This window comes from Manis javanica, chromosome 17 (assembly GCF_040802235.1).
Source record: "Manis javanica isolate MJ-LG chromosome 17, MJ_LKY, whole genome shotgun sequence".
NCBI classification, from domain to species: Eukaryota; Metazoa; Chordata; class Mammalia; order Pholidota; family Manidae; genus Manis; species Manis javanica.
This window is the reverse complement of record NC_133172.1, coordinates 19,560,298-19,586,539: the sequence shown is the minus strand read 5'-3', so window position 1 is coordinate 19,586,539 and position 26,242 is coordinate 19,560,298. Positions and strand designations below refer to the sequence as shown.

The following is a 26,242-nucleotide window of genomic DNA, read 5'->3' as shown; positions in this document are numbered from 1 at the left end:
CGTGGTTCCAGGTGGGTGAGCGTCACCCCAGGCTTGACTGGGGGACTGGGCCCAGAATCCACCTTGACATCCCTCAGGACCCTCACACCCACCCCACCCCGGCCCCAGCAATTCTCTGGGGCACTCTTAGTCCTGGACTCCACGACAGTGCCACCACTTTGGTGCATCCTTGTGTGACAATTTGAGATTGCTGCCCTGTTTTGTGTTCTGTGCTTCGTTTGTTAGTGTAAAAGTGATTTTTTATAAAGGAGGTTGAGGCTGACAAAGAAGGTGATAGGATGTTAGGGCATACATGGTGGCCCTAGCGAAGGAGCCTGGACCACACATCAGATTACAGGATACACGGTGCAGAGAGTTTTCAATAGGGATGAGGAGATTGGACTTGGTTTCCAGATACCCTGTTTATTTATATAGTCAACCATGTATTTATGTCAGTATGGATTCCTGGATATATATTGTATTCTTTGACTAATAATCTAGTACTATATTTATCTTGTTGCTCAAACTGTTCCACTTAGGCTATTTAACTATTCAGGTTGGTTCATGTGTCTGGATCCTTTTTTCTTTTTAATAACAGTTTTATTAGTATAAAAGTAACAGGGGGAAAAGGTAATATATATATTTACCATAAGAGGGTTTGAAAGAGCAGAAAAATGTAGAAAGGAAAATTGAAGGTACCCATAATCCCACCACCCTGAGGTTATAACTCTTAGCCTTTTGGTGCATTATCATAGGGCCTTGTAAAGTACTGATATATATTGTTTTTCCCAAATTTTGTGTGTGTGTTTGTATATTTCCCAAATGTTGTTAACAGTTTGTTTTTTTATACAGGAGTGGTAGGGTATTACCTAATTTATGTGACTATTCTCCTCTTCATGGGTTCTACTCTTCACTGTTATAAACAATTTTTATCAGGAATTGCCTTGCACACGGGTCTCTGTTCACACCCTGGCAGTTCCCTTCGGAGAGGGCCCCAGAGGCAGGATTACAGCATGAAAGGGCTTGACCTTATTATAAGTTTCTTGACTCCTAGTCCCACATTTTTCACCAGAGAAGTTTTATCAGGAGCACCATGGAATCACTCTTGTGATTCCTTCACCCTCTGGCCCTGGGGCCCAGTATTGACTCTGTCAGTCTTGCCAGGGGTGTTATACTCTGATGGAGGCACAGACTCAGGGCAGGAGGGTCAGCTATGGACACCTACCTGGTGGCAGGCCCTATGCTGGGTCCAAAAAATTGGGCAAGGCACATTTCTTGCCCTGGTCTGGGGTGGTTCGGACTATCAGACATAGCCCCTAGGAGGGGCGAGGCATCCTGAAATAGGACCCACCCAGTTAGAGGAGGCTGCGGGGACTGGCTGAAGTCCAGGAGTTGAGGGACAATGGGCCACTGAGGCGCTGCTGCAGATCCAGAGCTGGCCTGTGCTGGACGTTGGAGTCAGGTGGGAGTGAGGTCCAGTCCCAGCCTGGCCACTTACTAACCATGCAGCCTTGGACAAGTCTCTTAAATATTCTGCTCATCTGTAAATGGGAAAAGTGGTCCCTGTCCCTTAGGTGGTTGTGAGGGGTTGTCTAGGGGAAGACCCCCTTGAAGGAGAACCAGCCTTAACTTGTGTACACTTCCTCTGTTGTAGCTGGGGGCTCCTATTTCATGATCTCCCGCTTGCTGGGGCCAGAATTTGGAGGTGCTGTGGGTCTGTGTTTCTACCTAGGAACAACATTTGCAGCAGCCATGTACATCCTGGGGGCCATTGACATCTTGCTTGTAAGTTGGGCTAAGCCCTGACCACGTAGGTCTTGTCCACACAGTCCCTTTCCTATAGACGCAGGATGCCTCTGCACCCCTCACCTCTGGTCAGTGTCTTTGACTTATAAAGTGGGGGCCTCCTTGAGGGAGATAAATCTTTGCCCAGACAGTCTCCCCTCCAGTCCCTTGCCAGTTTGGGCCAGGCTGCCTTCACTTTGGCTCTGGAGGTTTCACCCACCCGGGCACCATTTCTGTCATGCCCGGTGGTCTGTGAACTGTTGGCATTTAACTCAATGACAGATCTTGGTGGTGATGCAGAGCCTCCTCCTGGGCTTGGGTGGGCTGTGTGCCAAGGCCCTTCAGATCCATCTTAACCCTTGTCTCTAAATCAGGATGAGCAGCCACGGGACCCTTTCTAGAGGCTGGTCCTCCTCGGAGAGCCCCATATACACTCTGACTCCACTTCCCACTCCCTGTGGAGCTGCCCCTGCCAGTAGGAGGAGAGGCAGTGGGGAGCACAGGGTAATAAGGGCCCACACCTGGGGACCCAGACAGTAGCTGTTTAGAGGATGCCTGGCGATTCCCGTCCCCAGGTCCTCTGCCTGTAACGTGGGCCCTTCTCCTGGATCTTCTGGGGGCTTTTTTGTTCATTGTTTTTGTTTTTCTATTTCCCACATTTCTCCATTTACTATTTGGATTTCTTCTGTAAGGAAAATCTGTCCTTTTCCCCATTTTTTATTCAACCATGTATTTATATCAGTATGGACTCCTGGATGTTGATTTTATGCTTTGGTGCATAATCCAGTACTATCATTATTTATTTTGTTGCTCAGACTTTCCCACTTTAACAGTCTAGCTATTCAGGTTGACTCCTGTGTCTGGATCTTTTTTTTTTATTATAGCAGTTTTGTTAAGATGTGATTTGTAAACCACGTGATTCACAGACCCACTTAAAGTATACAATTTAATGGTTTTTAGTATAGTCACAGAGTTGTGCAACCGTCACCACAATCAATTAATCTGCTTTCTGTCTTTAATCAGATTTAATCAGATTTACCTATTCTGGAAATACTGTATAAATGAAATCAGACAACATGTGGTCTTTTGTGACTGGCTTTTCCTGGATAGTCTTTGAAAAAGAAAACCAGAATGACAGGGTTCACTCTCCAAATAGGAAGGGTGAACCTTCTTTCTCTATCTTCTTGTTTCAGACCTACAGTGCCCCGCCAGCTGCTATTTTTTAACCAGCAGGCGCTCATAACACATCGAGTACCACCTTGAACAATATGCAGGTATATGGGACCATTTTTCTGACCTTCATGACCCTGGCGGTGTTTGTCGGTGTCAAGTATGTGAACAGATTGGCTTCGCCCTTCCTGGCCTGTGTTATCATCTCCATCCTCTCCATCTATGCTGGGGGCATCAAGTCTATTTTTGACCCTCCTGTGTTTCCGCAAGTCACCTGGGAATATATCCAGGTGTTGCACTGACAGTCCCTCCCAAGTAGATGGCTTTGGTGCCTGAGTCCCAGAGGCCACAGGGTGGGAACAGGTTGGGACCTCCAGTTGAGCAGGTACTAATCCTTCCTCCCCCAAAGTCCCTCACCCCATTTTCACCTCCAGAGTATGTATGCTGGGTAACAAGACCCTATCCCAGGACCAGTTTGACATCTGTGCCAAGACGGCCATGATAGACAATGAGACAGTGGCCACCCAGCTATGGAGCCTCTTCTCACAGGCCCAACCTTACCACTGACTCCTGCGACCCTTTCTTCCGGCTCAACAACGTGACTGAGATCCCTGGCATCCCTGGTGCAGCTGCTGGCCTGCTGCAGGGTGCGTCCATCCCCCCGCCCCGCCCTCCTGCTCCTGACCCACAGGCGAAGCAGGAGGCAGGGGATGGGCACGGAGGGAGACTGGCGCACAGAACCATCCTTGTATGGCCATACAAGGGGGCAGGTCTGGCTGCCTTCCCAGCCCAGCAGTGTCCTCTCAACCTGGCTCCTGGCAGCTAGGTTTCGGTTGAACAGAGACTGCTTGGCCAGCATCCCAGGCCTACAGCAGCCCCCAGAAATTTCTAGCAGCCCCTCTCTTCCCAGCCACGAGCCCCTGACGCTGCCTGGGATTGTTCTTGCAGGAGCCATAGAGGGCTTCTGTGTAGGAGGCAGGCAGTGGTGGGACACTGGCTGATGGATCAGCCACCTTGCATGTCAGACTTCTAGCCTTGCCTGTGGCCAGAGCAGCCTTGTGGCTGATGCCATAGTCATTAGGCTGCAGCCGGCCCCGCTCCCCATCAGGCCCAGAGGCTCTTACATGTGCAGTCTCTGGCTGGGGTGCCCCAAACTGCCCCAGGAAAGTAGGGGGGCTGTGGTAGTGATGCTGCTGTGCTGCAGAAAACCTGTGGAGCACCTACCTGGAGAGAAGTGAGGTGGTGGAGAAGCCCGGGCTTCCCTCCACGGATGCCCTCAGCCTGAAGGAGAGCCTTCCCCTGTATGTGGTGGCTGACATCACCACGTCCTTCACCATGCTGGTTGGCATCTTCTTCCCCTCCATCACAGGTGAGCCCCTCTTGCCCCCCCCCCCCCCCCACCCCCACCCCCACCCCCAGGGCGCCCCTGAGGGAGTCTTGTTGTTTTTGGAGGTATTATGTCTGGCTCAAACTGCTCTAGGGAACTCTGTGACGCCCAGAAGTCCATCCCGGTGGGGACCATCCTGGCCATTGTTACAACCTCCCTTGTGTGTACCCTTTCCCAGGCCTGGAGCAGGTGGAGAGGTGGAGAGGAAGCACTTGCCGATGTTTAGTGACCAGGTGCCCGCACAGACACACCACACCTGCATACGTGCCTAAATACTCACCCCTCACGCTTTCACAGGCTCAAGGAGCGCTGCATGACCCGACTCTCAGCTGCAGGTGTCTGGCTGAGTCTGCCAGCCAAGATGAGGGCCAAGGCACGTGGGTCCTGGGTGGGAAGAGTAGGGGCAGCCGTGGCTGAGGCTGCCAAGCTTTTCTTGATGCAGCCGCAGACTTCAGCAGTGTGGTTCTCTTTGGCGCCTTTATCTGCGTGGTATTCCGTGACAAGTGAGTGAGTTGGGCACCCCCGTAGCAGATTTACCTTCCCTGACACCAGCCCCCCTCATACACGTGGTCCCATACATGTCCTCAGGCTGCTGGTTGCCAGTGGTAGTCTGTGCCACCATGACTTCTGCTTCTGAGAGGATGGAGACGTCAGGATCAGGGCTGGGCTAAGGGGAAAGGATATAGCAACTGGCGGAATAGTCTTCCTTGCTCAGGGGCAAGAGCTCTGCCCACCATAGCCATCCTTCCTGATTCCTGATATCCCTCACCCTGGGCAGCCCCACCAGAGTCTTGGGGGCTTCGTGCATGGTGCCTGGGCTGAGCTTGGCCCCTGCAGGTATGGTGACACCCAATCATCTTCCTGTGTGGGCTCAAGTGGGGTTGGCTCACTCTCCAGCAGGAAGTCTTGTAAACACACAGGCTAGACTTGTGGCTCTGTCTCTGACATCTGCCTCTTTGGTCTTAATGGCTAGAACTACTCATTTGGTTTCAGTTGTTGCCATAGCTCCAGTAAGATTTTATTTGACTTCCCATCTAATTTCCTTCTGTCTGCTCCTGCCCATATTAAATCAACCCACATCTGGGTCCTTGTAACCTTCATGGGGCCCTTTAAATTCTTCTTGTAAGTAGCAGACCTTATTTTTTTCCATGTTCTCATTGCTTCAGCCTCTCCTAAGTCTGCTACTGTACATGTGACCTCGCTTATGGGCTGCACTAAGTGAGAGGCAAGAATAGCCACTAGAGACCCAAAGAGGGATGTGGGAACCATTTGGAGCACAATATTTCTCATTCCTGTAGTGAAAGATTCCTCATCTGGGCCATGATTCTCTGGACAATAGATGACATTTCTTATGCCTAGCTCCCATAACACCTGTTGGAGCTCAGCATATGTCTGCCATCTAGCATGGGAGGATAGTAGATCACCCTGATTGGGCCACACAGCACGAGGTGCATCCATAAGCCAATTGAGGAGGGAGTGATTTCCTAGGGTCTGATGTGTACTTTGTAACCATTGCCTGAAGGCAGGCTGAACCATCAGGGAAGCCAGCTTTCCCATCTCTGATTCAGACAGAACAATTCCATCCACCCCTAAGTCCCACAGACGCAGGAGCCAAGCTGATAATGACTCCAAGGGCTTCTGCCTAAACTGGTAGCCCAAATTCACCAGCTCAGCCTGAGTATAGGGGCAGAGCACAGAGTGCTCCACGACCTGGGGATGGGGCTGTGCCTCTCTTTGGGGAACCCTTGGCTGCTGGGTCTTTATTTTCTTTACAACCACTGGGCATGTTTTCAACAGAGAAGGGATTAGTGCCCCCAGCACCACCCCCTCATCTTTCTCCAGCTTCTCCATTTCCAGGGCTGATGGCACCTTTCTCTCCACTCCCCCAAGTGCCTCTTCTGCCACATCCTTTACCTTTTCTACAGTGCCTCACAGCAATGCTAGCCGTCTTCAGCAACTCTCTTACCTTCACCTCAATGCTTTGCAGCTGGCATTCTTGTGCTGCTTCCTTCTGTGCTTCCCTCAGGAGTTTGTCTTTTTCCTCCTTCAGAGCATCTGGCAGCTCTGCTGTCTTGTTCTGTAAGGGATCTTTTACCTCTTCAGCAGCATCTCACTGCCGGCGTTCTTGTGCTACCTCCTCTCATATCAATGCCATTTCATCCTTCAGTAAATCCACAGCAGTTCGCAGCTCATATTCTCGTGCCGCCATTTCTTGTGTGTTTTTCAGGAGCATGTCCTTCTCATCTGTAGACTTTTTTAATAATGTGAGAAGCAGCCAACCCAATGCCCGCTGCCTCATGGGCACTCTGTCTCTGAAAAGACCTACTTAGTATACCAAGGGCTACCCCTGTTGCCTCAGGGATCACTTCCGCTTGCCTCCAGTCTTGGGGTGGGGCCCAACCCTCTAGGATGCAAGCCACCTCAGACCACATACCCACTGGGGGACAATCCACTGTCTCCCCATTCATAGGGACAGCCCACTGAATCACCCCTCCCATAAGGGCAGCCTGTCTTTTCCCTTGGTCAACAGTGAACCCTGCCAGCCATCACTAGTTGTCTTGCCAATGGGTTTCAGCCCCAGGCAGGTTCACTATGGATTCAGTGTGACCAAAGAAATGACAGTAGAACATTCTTGGGGTGAAAAGGTTTATTACCCGGCTTGTTCTCCTGGCAGTAGGTCGAGCACTAGCACCTCTGCCTCTGCCCAGAGCACTGGGCCGAGCTCTCTCTATAGCACAATAATAGCCTATTGCCTATGGGTGTGGAAGCGGTATAGCCTACCAACAAGCCAGTTACATTATCAGGTGGTTTAAGTTCACTGAGGGTCCTGGCCATGGGAACCCCAGCTTCCCCACAGGCAACAATACCTCTCGTATACTTATCATTATGTGCCAGACTTAGTGCTAAGTACTTTTGTAGTTATCTCCCATGAAGTAACTACTTATCTCATTTATTCACTGGAATTTAAAGAGGATGATTCTCAACTGTATTGGAGCATTAAAATCCTCTGGAAGGCTTACTTAGGCACGGATGTTAGGCCCACTCCAGAGTATCTGATTCATTAGGACTTAAGTGGGGCCTGAGAACTTGTAACCAATTCTCAAGTAATGCTGGTCTACGGGATGAAAACTACTAACTAGGGAAAGATTTTAAATTACTATATGAAATAATTATCTTCGTTTTTCATTTTAAACCCTGGATCAGAGAGGTGAAGTGTTTAAGCTGCGGGTGCACTGGAAGGCGTAGGTCACAAGGGCCCCTGAAATCTGTCTACGTCTCCTTTAAGCGGAAGCGAAGCCACGCCCTGTCCTTGGAACTGCAGGACTAGGCTTCACAGAACCGGAAGTAGGTTCGGTGCCCCAGTTTACAGTCAGAAACTCCGTTACCCAGAAGGCAGTGCCTCCCACGCCGCGGGCGGGCGCTCAGCCGATGACGTGCGGCGGGGCGGGGCATGGGTTCTGGCGTCTCAGGATCTTATTTAACTGTGGCCGGTGTGTTCCTTTACCAGCTCTACTGGCTGAATTGCTGGGCCGAGGCCGCTTCCCAGAGGGTCTTCTAGACCGGGCAAAGGACAGCGAGGAGAATAGGACCCCCTCTACGCTTGTGAGTGAGCCGTGACCCCGCCTCCAACTGGGTTGTCCCCAGCACTCTGGAGTCTCGGCACCAGCCCCTCGTCCCCCGCTGCTCCCGGAGGTGGTGCCCTGGACCTTGTGCGCAATTTACTCGGCAGGGACTGGGGTCCCAGGCCATTGAGCCATCCCTGCTGTGAGTGGTCAGCCAAGCCTGTGGGACCAGCTTCTGTCACCGCCGCTCGCGGTCTCGCTCCGCCCACTGGGCCCCATGGCGGCGCAGACGCCGGTGAGTGAATGGTGCGCAGGCCTAGGCGCACCAGGGACGCAGTCTATCCGGTGTTGACCGCGGTGATGTAAGTCCCGGCAGTCTTCGCCATTCCCTCCTGATGCTCCTGGATCTGGAGATACTGGGGAAATGGGGTAGGAGAGCAGCACACCTAATCACTTCCAACCCAAGGTTCTGAGTCCAGGCCAGGGGTTACAAGGAGAGGCCCTCATTTCTGACTCTAACGTTGAACTTGTCTTTCCGCTGCCCTCGGCCTCCATTCCCTCGGGCATAAAATGGGAATATTAACAGTTCTTCCCCAGTTGAGGGAACTGGAGAAATATGTCTGTGACGTGTGCTCTCCAGTACTCAGCACGACCCAGACAGCATCACTCTGGATGTAGTTCTGAGAGACACCCCTAGTACTGCTCTTACCTTAAGCTCACACCAGGGGAGTCAGGTCTCAAGCCTGCATCTAACTGAAAGCCGGGAGAGAGGATGAGAACCTCAGCAGAGTGAGGTGAGAGTAACGTTTTTGGAAGTGCTCCTCCTCTCATCGGAGTAGAAGATCGCTGGACAGGCTGCAACACGACATCTCTGAATTTAACTCAGCAGATGCCATTGTGTATTTATTACAAGTGAAGTTAGTTTGCCACTTAGAGCAGAGAATCCATTTTCCTGTTTAACACCTTTGCTTATACAGGTATCTCCCCAGCTTTCCGAAGGGCTGCGTTACCACCATTTCCCTTTTATAGATGCACTGCATTCTTAGTAAAAATGGAAATCATCTTCGAATTTATTTCAGGCAGTGAAAACAGGCGCTAATGTAGATCGTGTAAAGCGAAGTGGGACATGCAAACTTTCAGAAAGTGGGGGATACTCTTTGACTTTAAGCCATCTTGGCTTATGAAAGGTTTCATAGGAACTCTGTACTTTCCAATAGCAAAGGAAACCTGTACTTGAAAAGTAAGTCCATTACAGTATTCCTTAATGACAGTGCATAAGAATGTTGTGTCTCTTGGAATATAAACACACAACAGGTCCTAAGTTACACTCCAGTTTGTCACCCTGTTTACTCTCATCATAGCTCTGATCACCATCAGGTCTTCATTTTCACCTGGCCGGTTCTGACTTCATTTAATTCTCATTTCAGTTGCCCCAGCTAAAGTCTCCCCTAATCTTTGTAGTCATCTCATTCTCTTTTGTTTTCAGAGCCCATAGGGCCACATGACTTTATGCCGCTCCTTTGTTTAGTTTCTTGTTGAGGATCTTTCCCCATCTTTGGAGTGTAGTCTCGTGTTCTCTGCCCTATCCCCAGGCCTAGAGCAGTGCTGGGCCTATCCTAGGTGCTCAATAAGTGGTTGGTGAATGAAAAAGTCTATCCTTCCAGGGCTCCTATTATTACTTAGATTAAACCTAAACCCTCCACCATGGCTGGACCTTCTTATTAGACATGCAGCTTTGGGCAACCTGACTTTGAACCTCAACTTGCTGGTTATGAAATGGAGATGATGATGGCATTTACCATGTGGGCTATGGGATTATTACTGAAATGCACAAACACATCAGAGCACTGAATGTACTGGGTACTGCAGTGTTTATGAACATTTTCTCTTTCATTCCCACAACAGTGGTAAAGTGGAAACTGTTATTGTATCGATGTAGAACTTGAGGCTCAAATAAATTAGCATGTGTTGGTTCAAAAGGCTGGAGATTTAAATCCCAGGAGTGTAGCTCCAGACCTAGAAACTCAGTTGCTTTAACACAGCATCTGAAGTGCTCAGTTGCCAGGAAACAGGGTGGCTCAGTGGGCCAGTGAGGCTCAGCTGCTGCTACTATCATTATTGACTTTTATTTCACTGTTCTAACATCCCAGAGCACTTACTGTGCTCCTCATAAGATGTCCACATGAGATGCCTTTGTTTTGTGTCATTCTCCAGTGGCTTCCCATACAGAAGGCTTTTCTCTCCCACAGCTGTGTGTTCTTTCAAACGCACCAATCCACCTCCATCCTGGGCCCAGCACAGAGCTAGGTTCTCAGGAGATAACTCAGTGATTCAGGCCATGGGTCACTCTAGACTTTTGCCAGTAACCAAGCAATAGGCTCTAATCTCATTTAATGGCTATACAGCCACCTCACCACCTCTGTTTGACTTTCCAGGCATTGGTATCATTTGAAGATGTGGCTGTGACCTTCACTGAGGAGGAATGGAGACATCTGGACCTGGCCCAGAGGACCTTATACCTGGAGGTGATGCTGGAGACTTGTGGACTCCTGGTCTCACTGGGTAAGGCCTCATCACCATGTGGTACCCACAGCCTCTTCCATTCCACACTCTGTGTAAGCATTGCTGGTTGAGAAGTCCTCAGGAACCCACCTTCTCTTACTGTGTCCTGGTCTAATCTCCTCTTGATTGGTTTCCTTATGTCTGCATCAGGGACCCACACTAGCCAAGTCCCTTAGTGACAGAGATGAAGGAAGGTCTTAGGCACCTTTTTCACTGCCCCATCACTGAGCTGGGGGGCCTGGCATAGAGCAGACATAGTGAACATTTGCTAAGGGACAACTGGATGCATTTTGGCCTACAGCACAGGATTTTTTGTCGAAGTGTTTGTGGTCCTGGTCCCTCAGTCATTGACTTTTCTCCGGAGTACTCCTGTCTTGAAGCCTTCACATCTGGCAAAATGTGTTTGACTGCATGTACTAGAAAACTACTTCATACTTGTTTCACCCTGAAAAACATGTATTACATCACCTAATAAGAAGCCCCAAGGTCGTGCTGGCTCCTGATTTGATAGATGCCAACCCAGTTCTGTTTATCTGCTTTCTGTCCTTGGTCTAGGTCATCAGGCCACATCCTCGAAGTGGCCATAGGATGATGCAGCAGCAAGTAGAGTGGCAGATCCGCACATTCAGCCCTGTCTTCCTAACTTGGATTAAAGATGTTTTCTTCAGAATGGGTAGCAGTTTCAGGTCATGGCCTCCCTCAGACACCTGACTAAGTGCCATTCATCAGTTGATGAAGCCCAGTGTTTTTAGCCATCCTTGGGCACCAGAATCACCTTGGGGAGCTTTAAAAACTACCAATGCTCAGTCTTTATCCTCAGGGATTTGGTTTAATTCGTTCTGTGTTCAGAACAACATCTTTAGCTAGTTCTGATGCACAGGAAGGTTGAACCCTACTGACTTGGATTAATTAGGGAGCACCTTCTGGAAAGAGGAGTCCCCTTTCTGGGGTGTCATGGTGGTGTGTTAAAGATGTATACCCTGTATACTTGAGACATTTCCTTTTGTGATGGAGTTAGTCAATATTGGGTGGCTCTCAATATTAATTAGGCTGATAAATCAGGGCTGTCTGAGAAGTGCAAAGAATATGATTCGAGTGCTGTAGGCAGCTGTTAGGGAGGTGGCTAAAAGAGTAATAAGAAGGTCTCAGGCATTTGTATACAACATGTAGTACATGCTTTTTTGGTAAACAAGAAGCTGTGTTAACCTGTATACCATTCCCCATGTATTTCTCCATGCACAGGGCATCCTGTTCCCAAACCAGAGCTTATCTACCTACTGGAACATGGGAAAGAACTATGGACAGTGACAAGAGGCCTCTCCAAAAGCACCTATACAGGTAGGTGGCTGAGAGTCTGGTAGGTGGGTGTTGTGGCAGCCAACAGACTCCAGGGGATCACTGTGTCTGAAATTCCACGGGCAGCTTCTTTTAGTGGCCTTCCTGGGGTTGTGGCTGGTCATAGGGCACTTTGACTTGTGTTTTTTCTCTCTTCCCACCCCCATCACACTCTCCACCTTTACTAGGCTTGAAATGTGGTATACTGGTAAGAGGTAGGCCCTAAATGCTTGGCCACTTAGCAGCCTCATGTCCCAGGGGAAGCTGCATAATCTTGCTGTGCCTTTCATACACAAGTTAGGCTGAGTTAATGCTACCTGCTATAAAAAATGCAAACTCCAAAATCTTGATGGGTCAACAGATTAAGAGTTTTTTCCTCATGCTATGGTTAATGTGTGACAGCAAGGGAATGCCACACATTTATTCAGGGGTCCAGGTGCATTCTGTTGTTGGTACTTGGCTTTAAGGTTGCCCTGGCATCATCCAGTTAACCAAGAGGAATAGGAGAGAAGGGGAGTATGGATGGTCCCCAACTTAAGACTTAGAGTTTTTCCACTTTATGCTGGTGTGAAAGCAGTATGCATTTGGTAGAAACCATACTTTGAAATTGAATTTTTATCCTTTCCTGGGCTAGTAATATGCAATATGATACTTCCTTGTGATGCTGGGCACAGGCACACGATCGAGTCAGGCACATGATCACAAGGGTAAGCAACTGATAAGCTTTACAGATGTTCCGTGCCCGTACAACCATTCTGTTTCTCAGTTTCCAGTATGGGATTTCAATAAATTACATGAGATACTCAGTTCTTCTTTTTTCTAGAATAGGTTTTGTATTAGATAATTTTGCCCAGCTGTAGGCTACTGTGGTGTTCTGAGCACATTTAAGGAAGGCTAGGCCAAGCTATGATGTTTGGTAAATTAGGTGTATTGAATGCATTTTTGACTTATGATATTTTCAACTAATGATGGGTTTATTGAGACATATCCCCATTATAAGTTGAGAAAGATCTGTAGTCATATCCACTTGTACATATACATCACTTCCAGTCATAGTCCATTGACAAAAACTGGGCATTTGGCTACATATTGTATCAAACTGGGCAATGTGTTTAACTCTGGGTCCAAGAAGAGACCAAGGATATGGGAAACATATATCAGTCTGCTAAACTTAGCTTACATTAGAAAGGTTTCTGCATCATTCATTGGATTGTTTGGGAATGTAATTCGATAATGAGAAAGTGTTTCTTAGCATCTTACCTGACCCAAACTAAGTGGCTTAACAAAAGTTACCTATTAGTAATATTCATGTATTATTACTCATAATGAATAGTGATATCTTGAACTTTCTTCTAGATTCAGAAAAGGCTCCTTCATTTTTCTGCAGATTACTGCCTCCAACTATACTTTGCATCTACCCTTTTCCACCTTTTCTATCCAATCGTTTATTTTCTATACTTCCATACATGCATCTGTCCTTCCATTTATGAATCACATTTTCAGAAGCAGTCCCCAAATTGGCTTTTCTTGTCCTCCTGTCTTGCAAAACCTCAAGGAGGTATCTGACTTTGTCAGCCCTACATCTGGACTGCAAAGGGCAGCTGGAGCCATCAAGCATGTGAGGTGCCAGTGCAGATTCATGATCTCACCCATCTAATGTTCCTTCAGGCTATAAAGCCAGTCAGTGGGTGTCTCTGGCCAGCCCCTCTCAGCCCCTCAGGATCTGTCTCAAACCTTCACCCCTCTCCAAGTTCCACATCTTCACTCAGATGTGTCAAAGGCACCCTCATACTCATCATGCCTAAAAAGGACCTCATAACCTCACTCCTCCCATCTTCCCATTTTCAATTAATGGCCATTCAGTAAGTCGAGAAAGCCAAAAACAAACTTGGATAATCCCTTAATATCTTCTTCCTACTCCAAATCTAGCCATTCCTGATATTTCATCATATATATCTCCTAAATCCATCACCGTAACCAATTCCATCAGTCCCAGCATTGGCACCTGAGTGCAAGCTGTAATCATCTCTTGGCTGCACAATGATAACAAATTACTGTCTTTTCATTTCTGCTGTGTGCCTGTGGTCAGTTCTGTGTCATATATCCACTTCCCCATCTATTCACACCTTGTTCCAAATATCACCACCTCCCCAGCCACTGATATCTCAGCATTATGACCTACCTCATGTTGAAAATAAAGGCTATGCATGTGTTTTTCTTGTTGTTTAACCCATACTGGCTCATCTCTGCAGAAGAGTTCTCATCCTTTGTCATGACTAATTCACCCAGCAGAGTCTAGATCACACCTTCACCTGCCTTCTCCTCAGGTTGTATTAGTCATCTGTTGCTATGTAGTAATATTACCATAAACATATCAGCTTAAAACATCACTCATTTTTTATCTCTCATCTGTGGATCAGAAGTTCAGGCACAACTTAGCTGAGTCCTCTGCAAATTTGCAATTACAGGCTGCTCACAATGTCAGCTTCTTCAGATCAAGTCATGGTATAAGACACTTCAGCAAGACGGATGCTACACATATGCTTTATCTCTTACATTCTATCAGCTTTGCCATATGCTGTTCTTTAGAAGTGAATCAAGGTCCTGCCAGCATTCAGGCAGAAGACATTATAAAGTGGTGTGAACACCACGAGAAGGGGTTATAGGAGGCCATACATGAGTCTGTCTGCTGCATCAGGGAACATGCTTCTTCACTTATTTTCTACCTCTTCCATATCTTCCATCTTCTCTCACACAATATAAACAATATGGTAAAGTTTCTGACACTTGTGGGAACCAAAACAAAAACTGCCCTTGGCTCTCCAACAGCAAAAATGTAGACTCTATTTTGCCTTAATGATCAAGCTTCTTGGAAGAGTTTTCTTATTCTTAGAAGAAACATCTACACAGGACTCTGAGACTTCCCCTTTACTATTTTTTTACTATTTTATTTAATTTTTGTACTGAGGTATAATTTACATATAGTGAATGTACAGATCTTAAAAGTACATCTTTATGAAGTTTTCTATACACACACACCGCAGAGTATCCACCACTCAGATCAAGAAATACAATATTTCTAGCACTTCACAGGCATCTGGTGCTCCCTTCTTGTCAATATCCCCTTCTACAAAAGTAACCACAGTGTTTACACTGTCACCATAGGCTAGTTTTGAAGACTTAAAAATGGAACCCCACAGTACATAATACTATCGTGTCTGTCCATTATGACTCTGAGATTCATTCATGTGGTTGAATATATTTGGAGGTAGATTCTTACTGTACAATATTTCAATGAATGAAAAAATTATATATACCTATTTTCCTGTTGATAGATATTTGGCTTGAGTTCCATTTTCAGAATATTACGATGAATGCTACTAATCAATAGTCTTTGATCATATTTTTTGTTAGATACAAGCAACATTTCTGTTGGGAATATACATATGAGTGGACTGGCTGGATCATGTACACTATGTATGATAGCTCTAGTGGAAAGCTCCAAACAGTTTCAAAGTGACTGCAGTTTCACATTCCCACCAGCCGTGTATGAGTCCTCACCGCTCCATATACCTGGTGAGCAGCTGGTATCTTCCCCTTTATTCTTTCAGGCATAGTAATGTAAGTCTTAGCACCACAGGACTGAAAATGCTCTTACTCAGGTTACTGGTGACATTCTAATTGGCAAATGCAACAGCTGTAATGACGGTGGATGGTGGTCTACAGTTTACTGAACATTTGCCATTTTTGTGCTGATAATTTACATGCTTTTTCTCAGGTAATATCATTATGAACTCAATGTGTCCTCCCCAAAATTCATATGTTGAAGCCCTAACCCCCACTGTGATGATATTAGGAAGTGGGGCCTTTGGGAGATGACTGGATGTAGATAAGGTCCTGAGGGTGGAGGCCCCATTATTGGGATTAGTGTCCTTAATAAGACAAAGAGGAAGCATGGCCGTTCCCAGGTGTGGTGGGTGGTGCTAGGGTTGGTGGAGAGAAGAGGGAGAGCCCACTGGTGTCTCTTCTAGGGACACCAATCCAACCAGGTCTTATTTAACAACTGCTGCTATAAAGGCCTTGTCTCCAAATACACATTGGAGGTTTTAGGGCTTCAACACATGAATTTTGGGGGAACCCAAACATTCAGTCAATAACAATTTGTCTTTTTTGGATATATATCAGACTATTCAGGTATTCTGTTTTTTCTTGTGTCGGTTTTAGGAACTGAGTCTTTTAGAAAATTTGTCCACCTCATGTAATTATTTTATCCATTACTTTTTTTTTTTTTTTGGTCTTAAGAGCATAAAAACTTTATTGCTTTGTGCTTAACATTTTTCAAGTAACTTTGGAAAGCCGAAACAAATTTTGCATTTAGATTAATGGAAGATGTTTTCCATTTGAGGGAACTGGCAAGGGAGCAACAATAACAAAAATCCCCCAAGGTTAAAAATGTAGTGCTTTTGATTCTTACCAGAACTGTGTTAGCAGAACAATCATTTCTCAGCATGGAAAGGTATCATAATTGGTCTATACAGTGGCAATACTGAAAACGAGTATGCTTCAGAGAAAGCTAATATGACTCTACTTAATAATTTCCTTCAAGAGCCTGAATTTGAATGTATATTCTACCCAGCTTGAGGCAAACAATTTGTTCCTATAAGTTCTAATGGAAGTTACCAGGGGGTCATGCAATTTATTTTGGTCTTGAATTTTCAAAACTGTGTAGAACTAGAGACACATTCCCTTGCATTGTCCCACTAGTAATTTGATCCAATTGGCAATACTGCTTTCTCTTGTCCCCAAATCTATTATGTTGGAAGAAAAGAAGCATTCATAAAATATTATGACAAAAAAATTCTTCCTAGGATGTTTTCTCTTTATTTTTGAACCTCTGGTTCACTTGTGAATGTTTGCCTTCTTTAGCAAGCTGCTGGCCAAAATGGACTTACTTTTTGTTGCTGTTGTGGGTCTTTTCTTAAATGTGATGTTATTTTTCTTTTTCACTAAGATTACCTAGTTTTCCAAAGTGTTTCTTTGTAGTAAAGTTTTCGGTTATGGGACTAATTTCAAAGCCCCACCACAGAAGAAAGGGTCTATACTGGAGTATGTGAGAGGACTTTTTCATATCCTTAAAGGATTGACAGTTTTTTTTTTTTTTTTTTTTTTTTTTTTTTTTTTTTTTAGAGGGCATCTCTCATATTTATTGATCAAATGGTTGTTAACAACAATAAAATTCAGTATAGGGGGGTCAATGCTCAATGTACAATCATTAATCCATCTCAAGCCTAATTCTCGTCAGTCTCCAATCTTCTGAAGCATAACGAACAAGTTCTTACATGGTGAACGAATTCTTACAGAGTGAATAAATTCTTACATGGTGAACAGTACAAGGGCAGTCATCACAGAAACTTTCGGTTTTGATCATGCAATATGACCTATAAACCATCAGGTCAAATATGAATATTCATTTGATTTTTGTACTTGATTTATATGTTGATCCCACATTTCTCCTATTATTATTATTATTTTTATTTTTAATAAAATGCTGAAGTGGTAGGTAGATGCAAGATAAAGGTAGAAAACATAGTTTAGTGCTGTAAGAAGGCAAATGTAGATGATCAGATGATCAGGTGTGTGCCTATGGACTAAGTATTAATCCAGGCTAGACAAGGGCAGCAAGACATCCACGGATGCAGAAGATTTCTCTCAAAGCAGGGGGGGTGAGGTTCTGAGCCTCACCTCTGTTGATCCCCAAATTCTCACCTGATGGCCCCCCTGCGACTGTGCCTGTCTTAGGTTGTTCCTCCCTTGAGGAATCTTACCCGTCTCTGGCTAACCAGTCATCTTCCGGGGCCATACAGGGAAATGTAAAGTTGGTAAGTGAGAGAGAAGCCATATTGTTTGCAAAGGTTAGCTTTTTACTTCTTTGCAGATTTATGCCCTGTGGCTTCTATGCCCAGCACTTGTCTCGAGGTATCTTTACCACCTGGAGGAATTATGATACTCGGTAAATTCGATATGAGGCACGAATTCTATTTAAAGTTTGTAATTAGGAAGGAAGAAGAAAAGCTATAGATGTAGCATATGAAGGAAACTTGGGAGGATTGATTATTTCTTTGACATATCTTCTTGTATAGTACCTTAAGTATGTATAGGTTTTAAACTACTAACTAATTTGCACACACATATTGACATAATAGGAATACGGTGACATAAACAAAGCAAATCTATAATTACCAGCCATCTCCAGTGAAGCCAAGAAAACCATTTAGGCACCCTAGGCATTTGTGAAAATTTATCTATGATATGATGGATATTTTCCAACTGTACTTGAACCATCAGACAAATTAAAGCAGCCCATTTCTGGGATCTGTTCACATCCCATATGTTCTTTTAACCATAGATAGTCTATAGTCATGAGATTTTGGGGTGCTACAACTTGCACCCCTCCCAACTCCTGGTTGAGTTCCAACAGTACAGATCCAGTCAAATTCGTTGTCTCACTGTATGCACATGCCAGCCTAGACATCTCCCTCCTCCTTCTTATGGCAAGTCCAGGAGACGGTGGGCTGGATGCAGCCACAACCGCAGCATCGTCCGGATCCCTGTGGAGGCTTTTTGATGATCATCCCCCGGCACGAGTCCTCCAGAGAGTGCTGATGCCGGAAGCTCCTCCTCATATCGTATCTTAGTTCATTTTCTGGGTATCCAAGCTAGGCCTTGATCTTCTGCGTAGAAACAAACAGACCCTTTGCCCACACTTTGACATGCCCTCTATACCACTGTGCAGAACTCATTGGAAGTCAGCACACAGTAACTGCTTTTTTTTTTTTTTTTTAATTAAGAGAAAGGAATATTATCAGAAAAGAGTACCTCCATAGCTGATCATCTGACACCCTTTAAGTGATCAACATTAAGGATATTTAAAGCATGCGTTGATCTTTGATTTACCAATAGTTTTATCCTGTTAAGGAGTAATCCCCCTTTTCTTTCTTTCTTTCTTTTTTTTTTTTTTTAAGTTTTTAATCTACACTTACCTGAAGAATACTATGTTTACTATGCTCTCCCCTATATCAGGTCCCCCCTAACAACCACATTACGGTTACTGTCCATCAGCTTAGCAAAATGTTGTAGAGTCACTACTTGTCCTCTCTGTGTTGTGCAGCCCACCCTCCCCTTTCTCCCTCCCCCCCATGCATGCTAATCTTAATACCCCCCTTCTTCTTCCCCCCCCTTATCCCTCCCTGCCCACCCATCCTCCCCAGTTCCTTTCCCTTTGGTACCTGTTAGTCCATTTTTGGGTTCTGTAATTCTGCTGCTGTTTTGTTCCTTCAGTTTTTCCTTTGTTCCTATACTCCTCAGATGAGTGAAATCATTTGGTATTTCTCTTTCTCCGCTTGGCTTATTTCACTGAGCATAATACTCTCCAGCTCCATCCATGTTGCTGCAAATGGTTGGATTTTTCCACTTCTTATGGCTGAGTAGTATTCCATTGTGTATATGTACCACATCTTCTTTATCCATTCATCTACAGATGGACATTTAGGTTGCTTCCAATTCTTGGCTATTGTAAATAGTGCTGCGATAAACATAGGAGTGCATCTGTCTTTCTCAAACTTGATTGCTGCGTTCTTAGGGTAAATTCCTAGGAGTGGAATTCCTGGGTCAAATGGTAGGTCTGTTTTGAGCATTTTGATGCACCTCCATACTGCTTTCCACAATGGTTGAACTAATTTACATTCCCACCAGCAGTGTAGGAGGGTTCCCCTTTCTCCACAGCCTCGCCAACATTTGTTGTTGTTTGTCTTTTGGATGGCAGCTATCCTTACTGGTGTGAGGTGATACCTCATTGTAGTTTTAATTTGCATTTCTCTGATAATTAGCGATGTGGAGCATCTTTTCATGTGTCTCTTGGCCATCTGTATTTCTTTTTTGGAGAACTGTCTGTTCAGTTCCTCTGCCCATTTTTTAATTGGGTTATTTGTTTTTTGTTTGTTGAGGCGTGTGAGCTCTTTATATATTCTGGACGTCAAGCCTTTATCAGATCTGTCATTTTCAAATATATTCTCCCATACTGTAGGGTTCCTTTTTGTTCTATTGATGGTGTCTTTCGCTGTACAGAAGCTTTTCAGCTTAATGTAGTCCCACTTGCTCATTTTTGCTGTTGTTTTCCTTGCCCGGGGAGATATGTTCAAGAAGAGATCACTCATGTTTATGTCTAAGAGGTTTTTGCCTATGTTTTTTTCCAAGAGTTTAATGGTTTCGTGACTTACATTCAGGTCTTTGATCCATTTTGAGTTTACCTTTGTATATGGGGTTAGACAATGGTCCAGTTTCATTCTCCTACATGTAGCTGTCCAGTTTTGCCAGCACCATCTGTTGAAGAGACTGTCATTTTGCCATTGTATGTCCATGGCTCCTTTATCAAATATTAATTGACCATATATGTTTGGGTTAATTTCTTTTATCCATTACTTTTAAAGATTGTTTCTTAAAATGATAAATTTTATGTTATGTATATTATACAATTAAAAATCGCTAAAAATAAACGTAAGATATGTACATATCATTTTATAAAGCCATTAAAAATTGACATTCTCAAAATAATATTATTTCATTATACTCGTGTGGGTATTCTGCTTTTTATTTAAACCTTATAAAAAGTACATCACAGCTAGTATTGTCTTATGTAATTTGTGCTTTTTTATTCAATAGTATATTATAAAGGTTCATGATGCTTGTAGCTGTAGTTCACTCATATTTTTTTTTAGTCGTATTAATATAACAATGTATTCATCCATTTTCATGGGCATTTTCTTGTTTCCAGTTTTGCAACCGTAAACAGTGCTGCCTTGAAAATTCACATACATATTATTGTCATGCACATATGTAGGAATTTATCTAGTAATGTTCCTAGGGCTGGAATTTTTGGTACATAAAGCAAGCAAACAGAGAACTTCATTAGATGATGCCCTGTTGTTTTTCTAAAATGGTTATTTTTACACTTCACCCCCCATTGTCAGAATGATCCCATGGATCCAAATGCTCCTCAACACTGATACTGTCGGGTTCTTAAGTTTTTTCAGTTAGGTGAGTATAATATGCTATCTTGTTGTAGTCTTTTTGCCCATCCCTCATATTCAAGAAAGTTGAGTACCTCTTCATATGCTTATGATTTTTATTTTGAAATCTTTATCAAGAAGATTGGTGATTTCAGTTTCACTTAGTCCTCTTTCTAGTGTTTGAGGGATTTTGGGTTGTGCAAGATTCTTTCGCCGTTTCATATTTCTGATGATAATTATGGAATAGCTTTGTGTAGGTGGCACCCTCTAGTGCCCAGAAGCTCTACTCTCTGGAGCTGCCCAGCAACTGGAGCGATGGCGGGGGTCACAGGCAAGTGGCACCGGTGCCTGCCAGGAAGAAAGAGCTCTTTCCTGCCTCCCAGCTGCAGTGCCTGCCCCTACTGCCAGGGCTGCAGGACTGCAAACCGGTGCTGGCTGGGAGGAAGGAGTGGCAGGCTGTGTATGGCAGTAGGGGGCCTCAGTGCTAAGTTGCCAGCGAGGGAAATGGAGTGCCTGAAACTCTTGAAAGTTTCCAACCTGCTGGGCTGAGTGTGCCAGAACAATTTTGTCCACCTGTTCTTTCTCCTGAGCAGCAAGCTCTGTGTAATCCTTGTCCCTTCAGCAGCTTTCTTGCTGTTAGGAAGTCTTTCAAAGTGCCCACCTTTCTTTTGTCCTGAACCTGCTGGTTATAGCACCTCTTATGTTGATTGATCAATATGTATTTTCTGTGAAATTTCAATTCATAATAATACGCTATTTTCATTTTGGCTGTGGACTGTTGAGGTTCCCATCTGTAACTGCAGTTTTGTCTATTTCTCCTTTCAACTCAGGTTTTGGTTTGTATATTTTTAGGCTCTCACATTTAATGTTTACAGATTTTAGTTGTTATGTCTTCCTGGTTGATTGATCTTTTATCATTATGTAATGTCCTTTGTGTCATTTTCTTTGCTCTGTAGTCTGTGTTTTTGATAATATGACTACCTTTGTTTGCCTTTTAAAAAATTATATTTAATTTAGCCAAATTGACTGGTCTTTTCTTTTACAATTAATATTTAATGTTTTTGTATCTTATGAAATCTTTCTCTTTCCCAAGACCTAGAAAATACTCATTTTTACTATTTACTATAGGTTTTTAAGTTTAGCTTCTGACAGTTAAGTCAGTCCATCTGGAGTTAATTTTTTGTGTGCTGTGAGGTAGGAATACAATTTCATTTTCTCTCATGGCAAATTATTTTTCTAGATCCATTTGTTGAATAGCCCCTCCATTCTCCACTGTCCTTCCTGCTACTTCTATCATATATCAAAGTTCCATACATACATTTCTGAGCTCTCAATTGTTTTTTTCTTTGACAGTCTGACAGCTTATCTTATATCTATACCTAAGTCACACTGCCTTCATGTATGTAATTTCATCATAATCCTATTGGGCAAGACCCCTGCTTTATTCTCTTCAGAGACATCCAGATCTCTTTTTCCTTTACATAAATTCCAGTTTGTCAGTACCCATGAAAAAAACTTCAGATAAAATCTTAATAAAGAAGAAAAATCCTATTAGGATTTTATCTGAACTTGTATTGAGTTTATAGGTGAATTTGAGAATTGGCAACTTTATATTATTAATCTCCCTTTTCATATAGATCTTCATTAATGTGATATGTTCCATTATTTTCTTCTAGATGTTATCTACTTTGTGTTTGTTCCCTAGTCTTTACTCATAGTAGACTCAATATGTTCACCCAGTTGCTTCTCACCCTCTCCTACTTTTGCATAGTCCAGAATCCTAAGATTTTGTTTCTCTTGTGTCTATGCCTGCCTTTCCATCTTCATTTCCATCGTTCCTCTCATCCTCTTCGTATTGCCTGGCATTCACCATTCTCTTAAGACTGAACCTTTGTACTTTCTGTCATCTGCTTCAATTTCCTTGTTCCTCTGTCATGGAATTCCTACTCTTCTTTAGAAATAAGCTCACCTAGCACCTTTTCCAGGTAGCCTCCACTACCTCTTTCTCTGCCCCTTCTGGGCCAAGTTAGGTACACTTTCCTTGCATGAGATGTTAGAGCATAGTTGTCACACACAGTGCAATCATCACTCTGCCCATCCTCCCCTATTCTGGAGAGAGGAGGAGTCTGCTCCAGATTCTCGATCCCCTGCCCCAGCTTTTCCTCCTGGATTACCTTTTAAATATGTCCAAGTCCAAGGATTAGTAAAGAAAAAAACTGTTAACCAGAGTTGTTGCAGGCATGAGAAGCAGCATTTTCATTTTCATTCTTCCACTAAAGTAGTAATTTTGACATCACTAATAGATAACCTTTTTTTGTATTGGATTTTCTTCAGGTGAAAAAGCAAAACCTGAGACCACAGAGCTTACTGCTTCTCAACTGGCCTTCACAGTCCCTGTTGAGGGACCAGCACCACAGGGAGCCTCAAGAGATTCCAGGTTGGGGCAAGTGAGGGATCAGGAAAACCCATCAGAAATGCATGAAGGGAATTTAAGACCAGGAATAGACACTCACAAAAAGACATGCCCTAGGAAGTTGGGCCATAAACATGATTTGGAGACAGTTGATAGTTTGTGTTTAACAGTTTTACAGAAGCAAGTCACTATACAAGATGCTCTGCATGAACATTCCCAAGGACCAGGAAAAGACCCTGTGGTTGATGCAAGGAATAACCTCTACAAATGCAAGGACTGTGGAAAAGGGTTTAGCAAGAATTGGGCCCTTGTTCGGCATCAACAGATTCATGCTGGAGTGAAGCCTTATGAATGCAGTGAATGTGGGAAAACCTGCCGTTATATGGCAGACTTCATTCGACATATGAGGCTTCACACTGGAGAAAAACCATACAAGTGTATGGATTGTGGGAAGGCCTTCAAACGCAGGTCTCACCTCACAGAGCACCAGCGTGTTCACACTGGAGATAAGCCCTATGAGTGCAAGGAATGTGGTAAAGCTTTCACCCACCGCTCCTCTTTTATCCAGCATAATATGACCCACACTAGAGAAAAGCCCTTTTTGTGCAAAGAATGTGGGAAAGCTTTTTACTATAGCTCTTCCTTTGCTCAACATATGAGGATTCACACTGGAAAAAAACTCTATGAGTGCAGTGAATGTGGAAAGGCCTTTACTCACCGCTCCACTTTCATCCAGCATAATATGACCCACACAGGAGAAAAACCCTTTCTGTGCAAAGAATGTGGAAAAGCTTTTTGCCTCAATTCGTCCTTCACTCAACACATGAGGATTCACACTGGAGAGAAACCCTATGAGTGCAGTGAATGTGGAAAGGCCTTTACTCACCGCTCCACCTTTATCCGACATAAGAGGACCCATACTGGAGAGAAACCCTTTGAGTGCAAAGAGTGTGGGAAAGCCTTTTGTGACAGCTCTTCCTTAATTCAACACATAAGGATTCACACTGGTGAGAGGCCCTATGAGTGCAGGGAATGTGGAAAGGCCTTTACACACCACTCTGTTTTTATCCGACATAATAGGACCCACAGTGGAGAAAAACCCTTGGAATGTAAAGAATGTGCGAAAGCCTTTTACTATAGCTCTTCTTTTACTCGACATATGAGGATTCACACTGGCGAGAGACCCTATGTATGCAGAGAATGTGGAAAGGCCTTTACCCAACCTGCAAATTTTGTTCGGCATAATAGAATCCACACTGGAGAAAAACCCTATGAGTGCAAAGAATGTGAGAAGGCCTTCTGTGACAACTTTGCCTTAACTCAACATGTGAGAACTCACACTGGAGAGAAACCCTTTGAATGTGGTGAATGTGGAAAGACCTTCAGCCACAGTTCATCTTTCACTCACCATCGAAAGATTCATACTAGAGTTTAAAAAATGTGGGAAGGCTTTTGAAAGTGTGTTCACTTCAGTCAATTTTAGTGAATTCATACTGATGAAATACCTTTCCTTGTGTATATAATTATTCAGGAAAATCTTCTGGCTAGGGAAATAATCTTATTGTCTGATAATTCGTAGTGAAGAAAAACATAACAAGTGTCATCCTCTGAAAGCTTTTTGTGGCAAGTAATCTAAAGGGTCATATTAGTAATTGGCCCAGCGTATAGCCTTATACTTACACCTGAAAATCATCCATGAGAGAGATTCAGTAATCATGTATTTAGGAAAACTGCCAGCAATAATTCCCATATTTATACTACAAATCCATCTAAAGAGTATTTTTAAAAGAAAAGAGGTAAAGGAGGAGATGTTGAAGAGAAAAAAGGCATATATGTTTTCTTTCTAGTTTCTCGGCCAAGCCTATGACAATCTGTCATTGGGGCTGGTGGGGTGGGGGCTTGAGGGGTATGAGAGATAAAAAGACTTCATCCCTTTTATGTGTTTTTTATATATCTGAAATCAGGAAAGTTAGGCCATTGAGGGCAGCTCTGCCAACATTTATTAAAAGTATTCTTTATTACGAAACCTCTTCATGTCTACCTTTGCGGAGCATAAGTCTTCCTGAGAAATATAAAGGCCTGGAGTCATGAAATAATTACACACACAGTAAATTCCTGTTAGTCATGATAGTTACACTCTGTACACTTACCAGAAACTATTAATGAAAAATGAAATACAGATTTAGGTTCCTGTGAGCCTCTATTCTCAACATTTTCACCAACTAATCAATGCATAACCTTTTATGGATTTTTTTTTCTATTTAAAGACACCTTACTTGATATAAATCATATGCAGTATTTCATTTAATAAAAGTATTTCAATTATGTCATTTTTATGTAATGTTATTCCATTGTAATTTCATTGCTTAACTCAGTCACATACACATAAAACCAATATGCTGTAAACAGTAAATACTGTGCAGTACTGTGTACACCTACACTATGCTGTATGGTACAGTCATGCAAAAAAAGTCCTAGAAAAAATTTCAGAAGATTAACATTAAAATTCTGATTTTGATAGAGCTGCAACATGTGTGATCAGCCAGTGCCCTGTGGGTAAACCTCCTGACCCAAGAAAACCAAGGGAGAGGTTTATGGAACTTATTCTGCAGAAGAGGAGGATGCTGAGGGTGGGTTGTAAAAATCTAGCAGCTCTACCTCAGGAATTTGAGTCTTACCACTTCTTGACAGCATCAGCAATTTTCCCTCCTGAAATGGCTTGAAAAATTGCATGAGGCTGTTTTCAAGCACATGGTCACATTCTTCAATGTCCTGGAAAATTTTCCCAAGATGGAATTTCATTCTGTTATTTTGGCTGCTATGAGAGGGACAATTCTTGGGCTCTTAGACTGATTTTCATCACCACTGACTTCAGTGCCTTGTTTTACTGTCTACTCCATGTCTGTTGATGAGTTTTATGACCTTCTCTACCAAAACTTCTTCCACAGCTGCTTCTATCATGTTATTTAAGCCTCTTCTGCTT

At 43.9% G+C, this 26,242-nt stretch overlaps 1 protein-coding gene across 1 annotated transcript; it reads left to right on the top strand.

Annotated features, from left to right (window-relative positions):
* Nucleotides 1-1,646: 1,646 nt before the first annotated feature.
* On the top strand, nucleotides 1,647-25,589 carry ZNF599 (zinc finger protein 599). The gene is given in 9 exon segments (XM_017672401.3): nucleotides 1,647-1,764; nucleotides 2,958-3,038; nucleotides 3,369-4,303; nucleotides 7,830-7,924; nucleotides 10,320-10,446; nucleotides 11,689-11,784; nucleotides 15,196-15,357; nucleotides 23,181-24,604; nucleotides 24,606-25,589. Coding segments are annotated over 7 exon segments (2,115 nt in total). The 5' UTR covers nucleotides 1,647-1,764; nucleotides 2,958-3,038; nucleotides 3,369-4,269; the 3' UTR covers nucleotides 24,783-25,589.
* Nucleotides 25,590-26,242: the final 653 nt, after the last annotated feature.